We start from the raw sequence: 16,296 nt of genomic DNA, 5'->3' as shown, positions 1-16,296 counted from the left end.
GGGCAGTGCTATAGACCTATCCTCTTACCTGTAATTTTGAAAGACGGTGAAAACAAAGGCAGCTATGAGATTAAACAATCAGAAACTGTTAGTCTTGTGATAGAACATTGAAATGAAGTTAGGTATCAGTGTTTGGAAGTTGATGTTCAAATAATAGCAGAAATAATAATCGTATCTTCAGTAAACATGTTTTATATTTGACAGTGTAGTTTTAAACACATTATTTCACTTAACCTTCCTATAAGCCCATGAGATAGGTATTACCATCTCAGTTTTGTAGGGGAAAAAGTGAAAGAATGGGAAAAGACACCTAATATTTTTGAGCTCCCTTCATGTGTCAAATGCCTAGGAACTTTCATTTTAGTGACTTGTCTAAGATATCGTTAGTAAGAGGTAGAGAATACATTTGACCCTGGGTCATTTAATGAACTTGATGTGTGCAATGCATGTACTGAACACTAGGTGAATAAATGAAACTTAGACTTCTAAAGGCTACTTGGTAGCCTGAACTCACCTGAACATTTTCTTTTTTTTTTTCTTTGCCAGCATCTGCCACGAGCCTAAGTGGGTCTGACAGTGAGACTGAGGGAAAGCAACACAGCTCTGACTCTTTCGATGATGCGTTCAAAGCAGACTCCCTTGTGGAAGGAACTTCTTCTCGCTATTCCATGTATAATAGTGTCTCCCAGAAGCTTATGGTATGTCAGTGCTTGGATTGGGTTTCTAAAGCTCCACCAGAGGAGTAAGAGAAGGGAAATTGTATTGGTGTGAAAAGAAGAAAAGCTAGGGCATGAGTTTTTTCCTCTGGTTTCTAGCTACTGAAATTTGTAGAGAGTAGAGAGTGTGACCCTCTTCTTAATAGAAGTATGTGTCACATTTGAATTATCCATGGGAAGTGTCTGTGCAGGCCTGCTTCTCCTGTCCTTTCCAGAGCTGGATCACGCTTAGTCTCCTTAGTAATGAAAGCTCATCATGAGTACATGTGAATGTACTTCCTACACATGGATGTGTGTGGTTGGGTAAAGAGGCTTCCTGCTGTGAGTTTTTGCTCTAGTGAATGATCTCAAAAGAAATGACTAAAATCCTGCTCACTCTCAGGTGCCTAAGATAAATTGGAGTAGTATGGTTTTTTTATATTACTTCAAAAAGAAGGTCCAGTTCTCCTTCCCAGCTTCCATATCCCATTGATATACTAGAAGAAGGAAAGTGACTAGGGAGACCTGCTTGCCTTCTTTATCAAATGTTAGTGCATGTGCACAAAGCTTAAGGGAATTCAAGTTTGCTTTCTGGCTAGCTTTAATATTACAGCTGACTCCTCCATTTTCTTCTGGACTCATTTAGGAATGAGAATTGCCACTTCTGAACTCATAGTCAGGATTCTAGTTTGGGGACACAAACTTTGGGGTAGTGGACAATGGGGAGGTTTGTGACCCAGTCGGCCATTTTTCCCCCAAAGATTGATTTATTTACTTGAGAGAGAGTGAGAGAGAGTGCATGTGAGCGTGTGAGAGAGGCGCGGGGCAGAGGGAAGGGGGAGAGAGGGTACCCCTTCAATCAGCCTTTTTGACTGGGGAGAGATTTGTGGGTACTACAGGAATTCTGTCCAGCTCTTGAGTTGCCCTCTTGAATGCCCCTTCCAAAAGGAGTATAGACCCTCAAGGAGGGATTATGTTTTTTTTTTTAGGATTGGAGTTCTTTTATTAGATAAGGGTTCTTGGGCTTTGGGAATTTGGGTCTCTGATTTTGGGGGTATATAATGGGCCTAGTGACTCTAGAGTTTATTGTGAGCTTACAGACAGTTGTGTCATTAAAAAAAATGTTCTGGGGCACCTGGATGGCTCAATCAATTAAGCATCTGACTCTCGATTTTGGTGCAGGTCATGATTGTAGGGCCATGAGATTGAGCCCTCTTTTGGGCTCTGCCCTGGGTGTGGAGTCTGCTTGGGATTCTTTTTCTCTGCTTGGATTCCCTCTCTTTTTTCTTTAGCCCCTACCTCCACCTCTCTAAAAAAAAAAAAAAAAGTTCCTGTCCAGTATCTTATAGTACCTACAGATCCATACCTCAGTTTTACATAAAGTGAGTTTTCAGTTAGTATCTTGATTAAGTGGGCTCCTCTAGGCTCTCGTTGTCTTTATCTAGTAAGGCTATTTGAGTGGCTGAGGGTAAGGTAGAGTTGCTGCTTGAAACAGTTCCATTTGTAAATTATCTTCTCTTTACCAATTCAACTCTGGCTCTGCTTTTCACTTAATCAGACAAATTAGCTGTAAGGGTAGTTGTGTGAATGTCCAGTGAGATTAAGTGTTCTTGGTGCTTTTAATTACAGCTATGAGGTCTCTTCTCATTTATCCAACTTTTGGTTGCCCTAGACTCTCACCTCCGGAGTAGACAGCCACTGGGCCCATGGTTAAACTGCAGTGACTTACTATGCTTATTTTCTTCATTAGGTTACAAGGAAAACTTAAGGCTTTCCTCATCTATGTTTCTCGGAGTTTAGCATAATGTCTGACATGTGATAGGGGCTGTTTGTTTATATAAGTGCTCCATTATTATCTGTTTATTTGTGTAAATGCTCTATTTTGTCTCTTTTTCAGGCCAAGATGGGCTTCAAGGAAGGCGAAGGATTGGGGAAATACAGCCAGGGTCGGAAGGACATCGTTGAAGCCTCTAATCAGAAAGGTCGAAGAGGCTTGGGTCTGACACTGCAAGGCTTTGATCAAGAGCTAAATGTAGACTGGCGAGATGAGCCAGAGGTAACTGATGAGGGGAGGAGGAGACAGGAAAGCCAACTTGTATTTTTGTTTGCATGACTTTATGTAGCCATGTTAACAAACTAGAAGTCTCCAGAGGCAGTGGGATTTGGAACTGGGTTTTTAACATGGACGATATTAGGGATGTCCAGAATGGAAACAGAAGAGAGATACTGAGGGAGACTTGCTAGGGTGTGGATCTGTTAAAGACCAGCGGGTAGAAGATGCTGGAAGGCAGTTTGGCTCCACAAAGAACTTTAATAAATAGATACACCTTTCCACTAGTGGCTAGGGTACTTCACGAGGTAATGTGTTCCCTCTGCTGAAAGGATTCAAAGGAGTTGAATGAGAACCCACTCTCCCACTAGGTGACTGATTGCATTAGGTGCCCTCAAAGGTTCTGCACTTCTGTGGGTTTCTGATACCAGCTCTATGTAGATGTTTGTTTATACTGTAGAGCTTTCCTGTTGTGGCTTTAGTCTGCTTATCTGCTTGGGTACCACTGTGTTTTAACCCTCTTTTAAGCTGTCAAAAGAGACACACACCCTTTTTCATGGCACAGGTGATGTTGAGATTTTGTATTTATTCATTGATTTATCTCCTATGTTATTTTACAGAGAATTTGAAGTAGATATAATAAAATAGCTAAAACTAATGATGAAATACTACCATTATAGAATTGAAACTAGAGAAAATAGAACACAAATGTCTAGTCTTCTATATAAGCTGATGTAGTTGAACTTCACATGTGGCTGTGAACTCTGGAGAATTGATATTTTATTTGTCTCTCTGATGTTCCAGTTCAGGAAAGAACTTCCATGAATTGCACATGATAAAAACCTAATAAGGCTTCAGAGTAAGATACTGACAAGCTAGGAGCTAATGGCTTCTGGGGCTAGGCCTGCTGTGTTGGCTTGTAGTTGTGAGGAGATGAGACCAGCAGAATAGCAGATGAGAAAGTGCAGGATAGGGTAAATATTTGTAATTGGGTACTAGATGTAGGTTTTTACCTCAGTGAAATTCTTGGTGCTTTCTGTGTCCTCATTTGTATGAAAACCGGTAAATAGTCTTGATACTCATAGTGAGGCAGAATTAGAACTAAGCTAAACTCAGAATCTTTTTTTTTTTTTTTTTAATTTTTTATTTATTTATGATAGTCACACAGAGAGAGAGAGAGAGAGAGAGGCAGAGACACAGGCAGAGGGAGAAGCAGGCTCCATGCACCGGGAGCCCGACGTGGGATTCGATCCCGGGTCTCCAGGATCGCGCCCTGGGCCAAAGACAGGCGCTAAACCGCTGCGCCACCCAGGGATCCCTAAACTCAGAATCTTAAATTTGCCTATAAAATCTCTGTTTTTAATGGAGACAGGCTATTGAAATTCCTTTTTGAGGCAAGGCTGTCCTAATTATCGTTTACCATGATTCAGTTTTTCTTATACAAAAGATGCCCTATTTCTTGGTTTACCTATTAGTTGGTATCCACTTCTTTAAGGTAGATGAGTCTGGGTTGCCTCAGGTGACTGTCCAGTCCCGCAGTCACTGTAGAGGAAGTGCCTGGTGGCTGCTGCAACCCAGGAATAGAGAGTGCAAGGTTTGACCCTTCAGACAAAGTCCAACAAAGTCCACTTTGCAGTCCATTTCTGCTCTTAGTGTTCACATTTCTGGAGATGGGAGATTGAGTCTGCTTATTCTCTCCAAAAGGGACACGTTCAATGTATATGAGCTTTCTTTCCCATAGAGTTTATAACTTATAACCATTTATAAATGGTTAAAGGTGATAGATTTGACTGGGGTGGGGGCGTAATTCACTGCCAGATTCATTGAAAAAAGGACTTCAGTAAATTTAAACTTTTTTTCTGTTGTTGATGGTTGGCTTGCCCTTAGGACCTTCCATTGTGTTACCATTTTATGCCTTTCAGAGCATGTAATACTACCTTTAATTACATTGCTTCAGTTTGCAGTGGTGAATCTCCACACTTGCTTGGGAGGCAGTGTGTAGAGTACCCTGCAGGTTAGCCACCTGTCTAGGTTCTATAATCCACGTCTCTAGCCCAGTGGACATAGTTCTGGCTGCATATTAGAATCATCTGGGGTCTTCTAAAAATGTGATTATACCCAGTTTCTGCCTCAAACTGACAGATTCATATACTCTGAGGGTGGGGCCTTGTTATCAGTACTTTTTAAAAGGACTGCAGAGGGCGTTTGGCTGGCTGAGTTGGTGATGCATGCACCTCTTGCTCTCAGGGTTGTGAATTCGAGCCCCATGTTGGGTATAGAGATTACTTAAAAACAAATAAAATCTTAGGGAAAACAAAAGACTCTAGATATTTCTAATGTATAATATAATTCAAAAATTAAGAGAAAGCACAGTTGAGATGCCAGTTTCTGCTCTGGGAATGAATAGGCAAGAAATCTTTGTGAATAACACTTGGAAAGGCATCAGGAGGTGAGACCCATTAACATTGGGTCTTCCTGGTATAGTTACTTTTTCATAGACTTACTTACTATATGTACTTCTCTGTGTCTCCAGTGCTCTGATTGTAGGCCCGTTGGGTCCAGAACCAAGTCTTTTTTACTGCATTCTGAGTACTTAGCCCATAGTACGTATTTATGAAATAACATTGGAACAAATGAAAGAAACTTTGAAGGTTTGGGAAGTTTCTAAAGATTCATACTAGAATTGTACCTGGCCTTCAGAAGTTAACCTTCAGCATCCTGGCTCTCAGTTCTCATGTCTGACCACCACATTTTGGTTTCAGCTTCCTGGGGCCTTCCCAATATTTCTGAGTCCTTTTTGATTGTTTTGGGGAAGCCCTTTCAAGTTGGGGCATAGCCCTGAGGAGCCATCTTCCTTGACTTACTTGCCTCTTTTTTATTTGTAGCCCAGTGCCTGTGAACAGGTATCATGGTTTCCAGAATGTACCACCGAAATTCCTGACACTCAGGAAATGAGCGATTGGATGGTTATGGGAAAGGTAGGATTTCAGGAAAGTGTACCCTGAATTTTTGGCACTTACCTCCTGACTTTTCTTCTTGAGTCCAGTGTGTATGTATGTATACTCAGTTTAAGAAAATTGTGAATCTGACCATTCTGGCAAGAATAAAGTTTTTTCTTTTTCTTTTCTTTTTTTAAAGATGTATTTATTTATTTATTTATTCATTCAGAGAGAGCGAAGAGAGAGGCAGAGACACAGGCAGAGGGAGAAGCGGCTCCCTGCAGGAAGCCTGATGTGGTACTCGATCCTGGGTCTCCAGGATCACACTCTGGGCTGCAGGCGGCGCTAAACCGCTGCTCCACCGGGGCTGCCCGAATAAAGTTTTTTCAAGATAGTGTGTCGAGGGCTTTACAGCTATGCCCCTGGGAGATGTGACAGGATTTTTTTCTCCTAGTCATTTAGGAGAGTCATTTGTGCAAGGCAGCACAAAATGCATAACTTCGGTCTTCCTCATGGATGCTTTTTAGAGTAGCTTTTTACACGTTTGTATGTATTCTGGTCATTCATTGCTGGGCACTGTTCCAGGTAGATGAAAAGATGCTGTCTCTGTCCTCAGAAAATAATGAGGGAGTTGTTACAGAGAGAATTTGTTTAATCTCCTTCTGGAAAACTGTAAGAATTTAGTACATAGCTACCAAATCAGTATGGTCTGGAGAGCAGTTCGCAAAGTGTAGGGCCCCCAAGGGATCTCCAAGACCCTTTCAGGGGCTCTATAGGGTGCAGGTTATTTTCATAATGGTACTGGAAAGTTGCTTTTTTCACTCATTCTCTCACAAGTGTCCAGTGGAGTCTTCCAGAGGCTTTATCACAACCATGAATGCAAATGCAGAGAGGAGAGTCTAGCCATCTTACATTAAGCTAGATAGTGGAGGTTTGTAAAAATGAAAAACAATGCCACTCTTCTCAGTTAAAGTTTTTTTGGGAAATAGAGTTATTTTTCATAAAAATATGTTATCTATGTTAATGTGTTGTTCTTTCACACTGAATAAATTAAAATTGTCTCGGTTTCTAATAATAAAGTTGGTATGTGTATATCCTCCACACAAACAAAAGCTCTTTGGGATCTTCAGTGATTTTGAATTGTGTAAAACCTGAGAACACCCAAGTTTGAGCATTGTTGGTTTAAAGATGGCCTCACTCAACCATCTGGTTGGATATGACACCCCTGTGAGGGTTGCTTGAGCCCTTTTTTCTCTGATGTTACCAGGACAGTGTCTGGTGTCCGACGTTTGTCCCCTTTATAGGTCAAGAAGCTTTCTGGTTGAAGGACAGGCTTCTGTCATTTAAGGCATCCCCATCCTTTTGCCTCCATGCTCTGGGGACTGACAGCTTGAAGTTTCCTTCCTGTTTGCTTTTCTCAGCCTCAGCATTCACGAGTCTTATATCCATATGGTGCTCTAGTCAGAGCACCCAGGAGGCTGCTTCATCTCACAGCCATCTGGAGTATAGCCAGAGGGAGTTAGGATTTTCCCTTTCCTGCCCCTCAGGGATTGATGTTCTTGGCAGAGACTCAAGCCCCTTCTTGCTCTACTCACTTGGAACCCTTGTTTCTCCGTTCATTCCCCCAAATGCAGTCATACGTGATCAATATTGGTTGTTTTCTTCTTTCTGTAGAGAAAGATGGTTATTGAAGACGAGACAGAGTTTTGTGGGGAAGAGCTGCTTCACAGTGTGTTGCAGTGTAAGGTAAGGCCTGTGGCGAGAGCTGGGCTGGAAAACCTAGTGTGAGTGCATGTGCTGGGCTCTTCTGGTCTTTTGAATTGATTGTGAGGGAGAGCTCCAATTTAGCTAAGATTTTTCCTGGAGATTGGATGTTTGGCTTGCTACATTTCTCCAAAGGTATCCTTCTTTCTGGGGCCTTATGTTGCACTGTCCCTGTGGCCAGTAGCCAGGAAAGGCTCCACTTAACCTCATTGGGTTGGTTCATTACAGTCCTGAGGGGGCCTGGCGTAGTGAAAGGTTTGGATTATTCTTTAGTGTCAGATAGACCTGAATTCACATCCTCATTTTTTAACTTTCGTGCTGTGTGACCCTGGGCCAGTTGATCTAGCTGCTCTGAGTTTGTGTTGCCTCATCTGTAAAATGGGAAAAAAATACTTCCCAGGATTGTTGTGAGAATTAAATGGGATAGTCAGCGTGAAGCTCCTACTACTTGGACAAATGTTAATCTCTCCTTGATAGCTTTTGGCATGACTTTGTATCAGGAAGTACACATTGCCCAGGGTAGAGTGAGCCAGGGAAACTCTGAGGAAGAAATGGGTTGGAGAAGAAGCAAGGCCTAAGACCAGCCTCACCAAACTTATTTTTTTGTAGGCAGAGGGTTGGGAATATCCTTAAGGTGCCTAGAACTCATGTAAAATGAGGCTTTTTTTTTTTTTCTCAGGGAGAAAATTGGAGAAGGGAATAGGGTCCCTGCTGTGTGTGTAGGTGCCATCACAAAACACCGGTCTCGATTTGTTTTGTCCTCTGAGGAAGCTTTAATATCAGAATTCTAGTCCCTAGGCAAGTTGATGATGGCGTGGAGAAACAGATTTGCTCTGAGGACTTGTGATGCCAACAGGTGGTTTGTGCCTACCCACAGGTGCCATTTATTAACCACTTACTGTACAGGATCTAATTACATTTTATTTTATTTTATTTTTTTTAACCACTTTGCAGGTGAAGTGGTTGAGAGTCAGAGTGTTGAGCAATTTGTCTAGGGTCACACAACTGGTCATTTCAGAGCTGGGATGCAGCAGTATAGTAGCTCTTTTGAGGGCTGAATTGCACTCCTCAAGCTCTTAAGCCCCCTGCCCCATCCTGGAGGGTGGTGCTCACCTTGAGGTTCTGATTCTCACTGGACAGAGTGTGTTTGATGTCCTGGATGGAGAGGAGATGCGGCGAGCTCGGACCCGGGCCAATCCCTACGAGATGATCCGAGGAGTGTTCTTCCTAAACAGGTTTGCTGACATTCCCTACCTGTCCTCTCCCCTGACATGCACTGTTCCATTTCTTCGTTTGAGCCTCAGCTTTCTATACATCTAGTATACTGAGTTGCGCTTTTCTGTCTTTATTGCAGGGCAGCAATGAAGATGGCTAACATGGATTTTGTGTTTGATCACATGTTTACAAATCCACGGGACTCTTGTGGGGTGAGAACAAGATTCTGTGTCTGAATTCATAGCCCTAAATGGCTTTAAGCTTCAGTGGCCCAGAAATTGCCATTTGTGCGATGCTAGTAGAGTATTCCTGCTCTGTGACAGAGATTTTGCTTTGAGTTCCTCAAATTAGGTCCCATGGTGCTTCCTATGGTCCCAGGGATGGTCCAGTAAGCAGTTGTCTCGAGGGCTTCAGGCCCAGAGCTCTAGCCTCCAGCTTTGCAGATCCTGCTGCTTGCCCCAGGTGGAGGAGAGCAGGGCTTGCAACAGTGGCAAAGGGACATTTCTGGGCAAAATCAGCTGTTGTGACATCTATAGGTATAGGGAACAGAGAGGGGAGTGTATGAGATAGAGCCTGCGCCCTCCCGCTCCATTTAACATGTATTTATCCAGCTCCCACTTTGTGCCAGGCACTAGGAATATAATTTTGAATGAGATAGATGTGATCTCTTCCTTCATGGCACTTAGGTTCTGGACGTTTTGGTGAGTTCAAGAACTGGTAAGGGTGCAAGGTGAGGATGTTTGTAAAGCCCTTCTGTAGAGGCCAGTTGTTGCCAGGGTGAGTATGTAGTCCTTACAATGAGCTTGTTTTTCAAATTCAAATTTGTGACATCATCTGATTGGGGTGCCCTTTCTGGTATGAGAAGGGAGTGCTTGGGGAAATGTATTGGATGAAATGTAGGCATCTGGATCCTTTCACTGGTGTATTAAAAATCAGTATCATGTCTGAAAATCTAGGCTGTGGTGTTCAGTGAGGCACTGTGAGGCAGGAAGTACAGCACTTACATTGTAGGTGGTGTCACTTAAGTTCTTCCCTTCTTTGGGCCTCAGTTGCCTCATCCCTGAAATTAGCCCTACTAACCTGTCAGAGGATTGGGGTGGGACCAGAGGCCCTTAAGATCTGTTCCAGTTCTAAGACCTGTGATTTCAGATGTGGCCACTTTCCCTTTCTGCCTTTCTGAATCAGCTTTGTGTGGGATCATAATTATTAGATTTTGCCCCTTCTCAAGAAGTGGTAGAGCAAAATGATTTTCTACTCTGCTACCTCTCGTTTCTCTGAACACAGACACACCATAATGATAGAGAAAGAAGAAAGGAAATTTCATTCTAGCATTCCCTTCAGGGTTTCAAAGCATTTTTACTCAGTCCTAGAAAGTTAGTTCTCTTTGACAGTGAAGGGCCAGGAGCCAGCTGTTCCCAAACCTGTTTCTGCTTCACTCACTCTCCTTCCACTAGGCCCCCTGATTATCCACCTGCTAAAGGAACTTATTTTCTAAGTTCTTTCATGTTTCAGTTCTACCTCCCTAACTGGTTCCCTCCATGCTGGCAAAACTGGCATGTGGACCCCTCTAGCCTATATTCATTTCTCTCTCCCAGGCCTCCCTCACTGTTCTCTAGGACCAGCAGGCAGTGCAAAAGGGCTCTAGGAATTAGCATCTTGAGAAAATTAGGTTGATATAATGTTGCTTTAATTTTCTGAGCTCCAAATGACTTCCTTTAAACCCCTGCCTGGCAGAGGAGCTCTGTCAAGCTGCTGGGAAGTCACAGCATCATTTTGGGCTTTTGAGTATAAATGCCTCCAGCAGCTGGTATCTGGTTATTGTCTTTTGCTGTCAGGAAAATGAAATAGGCACCAGGGTTGTACCATTCAGGTCAAGGGTGGAGATGTTCGTTACATAGGAAAAGGCAGCTGTGTTTGTAATGCTTCAGGCACCTTCTTGACCTGAATTGATTGTTAGTGGCCATGGAAAATTGCCTTTTCAGAGATGTTTCTCTACACTCCACTATAAAAAGTGATTTCTTTCCAGCCCCTAGTGTTTTCTTCTCCCTGAGGACCAGAGTGACCGCCAAGCCCAGTAGGCTTGGTGTGTTTTCCAGGCGAGTCAAGATGCTCTAGAGCAGTCACCAGCAGAGATGGAAGTGACCGAGGGCCCAGACACACACCTGGGTTTGCTAGGGTCTCAGTGACTCTTGGATCAGGCAAATTTTGGAATAAGAGCATTGAGAAATTTAAGCTTGAGCAGGTATGGGGAGGTTGGAGGTGGGAGGTGGATGGGACGACGAGGTTTTTCACTGGCATTCTGGTTCTGTGGGTTGTGGTAAAAGAAGAGAGACTAGGTAGGGAAACAAATTGTAAATACAAACTGGAAGAGACAAGGAAAAGAAGGGAGTTTAGATTCTTTAGGTATATGCTAGCATATAATAAACCATAACATTATGTGCAGGCTTTGTGTGCCTGGGAATATTGCTGAAGTAGGTAAACATTGTCTGTGAAGCCTAACAGAAGACAAAAATTGAATGTGGGTCTCTGAGTTGTGGTGGTATCTTAGAGGGAATTAGGAAGCACTTAAAAAGTGCCCATTGAGCCCGGAGTACTGCACGAGACATTGGAAAAGGAAGAAGATGGAAAAGGACAAGAGTTTTGACTCCAAGGAAGTTGATCCAGTTGAATATTGTATCATCTTATGTTTGTTCAGTACTTAGAGTTTATAAACATCTTTGACATATGGTACTTTAATCCTACAACAGCCTGGAGAGCCTACATTAGTCCCAGTTTACAGTTGAGAGCTCAAGCTTAAAGGCGTAAATTGTATGCTGCCCTTAAGTGCACAGCCAGTAAGTGGCAGAGGTGAGAACTCTAGCTGTCCTTTCTCTGAAAAGACCTTCTGGCCATGACCTGTGAGGGCCACATGTCTGGAAATTACAGAATGAGATCATACTTATGCATACTTATGCCCTCTTTTTGGAAGTGAGATTCTTTCATTGATTCATTTTCCTTTCTTGCCCAGTCTTCCTGTGGGCCAGTGGCTCCCCGTAGAGCCTAGAGCCTGGGGCTAGAGCATGGCTAGCGGTGAGGAACATTGTTTTTCCTCCTTCCAGTATGTGTAGGCCTTAAACTTGTGATCCCTGCCTCATCCCCACTATACTGCCTCAAAAATGCTACATAATGTTCTCCGCAAATGCTGTTAGGTGTTTTTTGTGTGTGCAAATGAATATAATCCAAAAATATGAATAATTGATGGCTCAGGAACAAAGAATACTGGACTAGATTGGTGAAGAAAAGAACTGATACATCTCAGCTGTACCTGGGTGGGCTTGTCATAGGATGACAAAGTTTATTTTCAGCTGAAGTCAGTTTCTCCAGAGACTTCTTCACTGTTTTGATAAAGCTGGGTAGCCATCATCAGAGGCATGGCCCTTTTTAACCCAGAAAGTGGCTGGATTATGAACATTAGTATTTTCCGTTTCTTTCTTAAAACTGTCTCTCCTAAAGCTTTCTGGTCTTTATCTAGCAGTTGCAGAACTCTGGACAGGTACTCAGCCATTACAAACCTATGGAGAGGGAAGGCCGAGCTAACTAAGCTCCTTCTAGATGCTGGGTGTTCCTCGGGGACCTCTGTAGTTACCTGCTCAACTTCTTGTCACCAGTGCAGATGGTATATCCCCTCTGCCTTAGACACAGTATGGGCCAGTATTGGGTCCAGCATAAATTTCAGGTTAAGAGTTAAAAGGTACTGGAGTGACCAAAACCCAGCAATAATTCAAATGATTATTGTAATTTAGTTATTCCTGAGGTGGGTGGGTACTCTGGGGGCTGTCTGGAGGCTACACACCAGCATTTCCTTTGCCCTCTGCCTGTCAGCCTCCGTCCTCTGCACCACTGCCCCATGTCCTGGCTAGCAGAGGATTAAAGGCAGAAGGGAGTGCAAAAAGGGGAGACTCAATGCACTGTGATTACTTGGATTGGATTCTGAAACAAAATAAAGACTAGTGAAATCTGAATCAAGTTGAATTTAGTTAATAGCAGTGTACCAATGTTGGTTTCTTATTTTTGACAAATGGCCATGCAAGATGTCAACAAAATTGGATGAAGGGTATATGAGAACTTGGTCTTTGCAACTTTTCTGTAAACCTAAAATTATTCCAAAATAAAAAGTGAATTGGAAAAGAATAGGGAGAGCCAAGAAGGAGGGGGAGAAGGGAAGCAAAGGCTGTGGTTTGGAAAGGTAGACCCTGTGACTATGAGGGGGAGATGTTAGAGCCCCTCAGGCTCTGGATAGGAAGACCTGAGTCCAGCAGCCAGGCTGACTGGATTCTCATGTAGCTTTGCTGCACACAGTCTGTGAACCGGTTGCTTTGTGTCTTGGTGTCTTTTATTTCCCTGTCTGTAAGTGGGGCATGCAGCATCTATTCCACTCAGTAGGACTCTTGTAAGGCAGGATTTGGTAAGGAAAAGACTCTGAGAAATAAAAATGCATACTCAGATTCCTATTAAGATGCTTTTTTTTTTTTTTTTTAATTTATTTATGATAGTCACAGAGAGAGAGAGAGAGAGGCAGAGACACAGGCTGAGGAAGAAGCAGGCTCCATGCACCGGGAGCCTGATGTGGGATTCGATCCCGGGTCTCCAGGATCGCACCCTGGGCCAAAGGCAGGCGCCAAACCGTTGCGCCACCCAGGGATCCCTATTAAGATGCTTTTATTATAAGTCTGAGGTAGACCCTATGCTTGAAAAGCATTAGGGGTATTTTGAGGTAGGGATGGGCAACTCCAGAGGGTGATGACCATAGGAGATCATATCCTGGGTGTTGTGGCCTTGGTGGGAGCTCTGCGTTATGTTTGCTGAAAGGCTCATTTTACTCCCCCTGCATTCTCCTTCCTGTTCCCCATTGAGCCAGACTTTTTCCCTTCCTCCCCTGTCCTCCACTTGCCTTTGCAGAAACCACTGGTAAAGGACCGGGAAGCTGAGCTTCTCTACTTTGCTGACGTCTGCGCAGGCCCAGGCGGTTTCTCGGAGTATGTGCTGTGGAGGAAGAAGTGGCACGCAAAGGGCTTTGGAATGACTCTGAAGGGCCCAAATGACTTCAAACTGGAGGACTTCTATTCGGCGTCCAGTGAGCTCTTCGAACCCTATTATGGTAGGGACATGAAGGAGGAGGGTACTGGTGGTGATGAGAAATGATCCTCTGTGGGGACTTGAGATCAGAAGCAGTTATTATCCCCTGAGAATGTTTTCTTTACCAGGTCTCTCGGACTGGGGTTCCCAGATTATGTCGTGAAGGTCTTGGTTTCCTCTAGACTGTCCCTTTTTATCCCAGGCCTGGAGGATGCAGGTTAAACACTCCACTAGGCAAACTCTCATCAAAACCATATTAAATCCTCTTTTCTTCTCTTGTGGTGACAGGAGATAATGAAATTGCCTGATCTCCAGCTTAGAATTGGCAGGGTTATTAACCAATACAAACCCCATGCCTGTCTCCGGCACCGTGCACCGCGTGTGGAATGCGCTGGGTAACAGACAGCTCAGCAGCCCCACGGCAGTCCCCTCCATTCTTTCTTGATTGCTGTGATTTGGCAGCAGATCTCAAGTTTTTTTGTAACAGTTCTTAGTTAAAAATTGATATCAGTTCCTAAATGTAGATGCTTTAAACACAATTTTAGTCTTGAAGAGGAAGAACCTGTGTTTCAGTTGATGACTCATAGCTGGACAACTCTTTTTGAATTCTGCTTTATTACAGCAGGGCCCTGTTTTTGCCTGTTGGTCCGTCACTGCAAGGCAGCTCTGCAGAAAAGATGCTGATAGTGGGTTGCTCCTCACAGGGCCTTTTCTCTTGGTCCTTGAGGAGAACGTGTGTTCACAACCCCAGAGAGCTTGTGTCCCAGCCCCTGAGACACACAGGGCAGATGAGCTAACTGTGAATCTTGTATCCTATCAGGTGAGGGTGGAATCGATGGAGATGGAGATATTACCCGCCCAGAGAACATCACTGCTTTTCGGAATTTTGTCCTAGATAACACAGATCGCAAGGGCGTCCACTTTCTGATGGCCGATGGGGTAAGTGATCTCTCCATAGGGTGATGCTTTAGGTATTTATCTTGTTAGAAGCTTTTTTATTTGGTCCTTTGCTGCCCCAGATCGTGGTAGCTCACTGTTCAGATAGTAGGGATGTATGATGTATGTTTTTATTCTTTTTGCACATATTTTCAATGATACTTTCGTCAACGTTGTAATGTTTTGGACACCTTTGCTTGGAGCAAGTGGCCCTTCTTCGCTTACTTTCTCAGAGGACCTTGATGAGAAATGCTAGGGGAGAACTATGACTAAGATGGGCTAGGCAAAATGGATTGGGAAGAACATTTCCATCATTTGTCACCTGGGTGTGGCTCCTGGTAGAGGCTGTCCTTAAGCTCCTGAGCCTCTGGATGGCTGACAAATGACCACATAACCAAAGGCAGCAGCTCAAGGGAATCCACAGGAGACTCTGTCAGTGGTTGAACTGAAGTGAATATTCAGGGAGCCTTGTTCTTTAGGCAGCTGCTGGAGTTACCTAGGACATCCCACTGTAGCTTTCTCACCTAGCAATCTGATGCTGTGGGTGGTCTTTTCTGGAGTGAGGCACCACTTATTCTAAGAAGGACCGAGAATATGGCAATTGCTCCAGGGTCACATGGCTAGAATTGAGAAGAGCCTCTAGAGCTCCTTGGGTGGCCTCTCAAGCAGTAATCATGTGGAAAGGTGAAGGAATATGCTGGATGTCAGGATCTGAAGATGCCCTGGTTTACCAAAGCATTATGCACAGCAGGGAACAATGGAGAGACAGGGAAGAAGAGGGAGGGGCTACTCCAGCTGAGTAGATGTGGGGGCCCAATAATGCTTGGGAGGCAGTTGAGGTGCCATGTGGCAGCCAGAGTGCAAACTCAAGTGTTGTCTTTCTGCTTAGGCAACATAGACTGGAGACTTGGGCTTTTTTTTGTTGTTTTTTAAAAAGATTTTATTTATTAAAAAAAAAGATTTTATTTATTCATGAGAGACAGAGAGAGACAGAGACAGAGACATAGGCAGAGGGAGAAGGAGGCTCCTTGCAGGGAGCCTCATACGGGACTTAATCACAGGACCCCCAGGATCACGACCTGAGCCAAAGGCAGATACTCAACCACTGAGCCAGCCAGATGCCCCCCCCCCCCCCCCCCCCGTTTAATTGACTCTACAAATAGACATGCATTTTGGGAAACATCTATAAATTTATAAAAAGGGCATTGCTAAACAATTTTTGATTCTGAGTCTTTTAGCTGTTACCTTTCTGGGACTGAGTGAGAGACTTGATCTGGCTGGACCCAGCTTAACAGAGGTCAGCCTCTTATACTTTTTTTTTTTTTTTTTTAATTTTTTTTTTTTTATTTTTTATTTATGATAGTCACAGAGAGAGAGAGAGAGAGGCAGAGACACAGGCGGAGGGAGAAGCAGGCTCCATGCACCGGGAGCCTGATGTGGGATTCGATCCCGGGTCTCCAGGATCGCGCCCTGGGCCAAAGGCAGGCGCCAAACCACTGCGCCACCCAGGGATCCCTCTTATACTTTTTTTTAAGAAAATTATTGTGATAAAAAACATACAGTGTACCATCTCAGCTGTTTT

The 16,296-nt window shown here is 43.7% G+C and overlaps 1 protein-coding gene across 1 annotated transcript in view; it reads left to right on the top strand.

Moving 5' to 3' along the window:
* CMTR1 (cap methyltransferase 1) overlaps positions 1-16,296 on the top strand; it is a 51,222-nt gene that overhangs the window by 11,457 nt on the left and 23,469 nt on the right. The window contains exons 3-10 of the mRNA XM_041757877.1: positions 547-698; positions 2,593-2,751; positions 5,631-5,723; positions 7,359-7,430; positions 8,589-8,683; positions 8,803-8,875; positions 13,602-13,800; positions 14,599-14,717. Coding sequence (XP_041613811.1) covers positions 547-698; positions 2,593-2,751; positions 5,631-5,723; positions 7,359-7,430; positions 8,589-8,683; positions 8,803-8,875; positions 13,602-13,800; positions 14,599-14,717 — 962 coding nt within the window. The remainder of the gene's footprint in view (positions 1-546; positions 699-2,592; positions 2,752-5,630; positions 5,724-7,358; positions 7,431-8,588; positions 8,684-8,802; positions 8,876-13,601; positions 13,801-14,598; positions 14,718-16,296) is intronic.

The sequence above is a fragment of the Vulpes lagopus genome, chromosome 1, assembly GCF_018345385.1.
Source record: "Vulpes lagopus strain Blue_001 chromosome 1, ASM1834538v1, whole genome shotgun sequence".
In the NCBI taxonomy this organism is placed as follows: domain Eukaryota; kingdom Metazoa; phylum Chordata; class Mammalia; order Carnivora; family Canidae; genus Vulpes; species Vulpes lagopus.
This window is presented reverse-complemented; position numbering and strand designations above follow the sequence as displayed.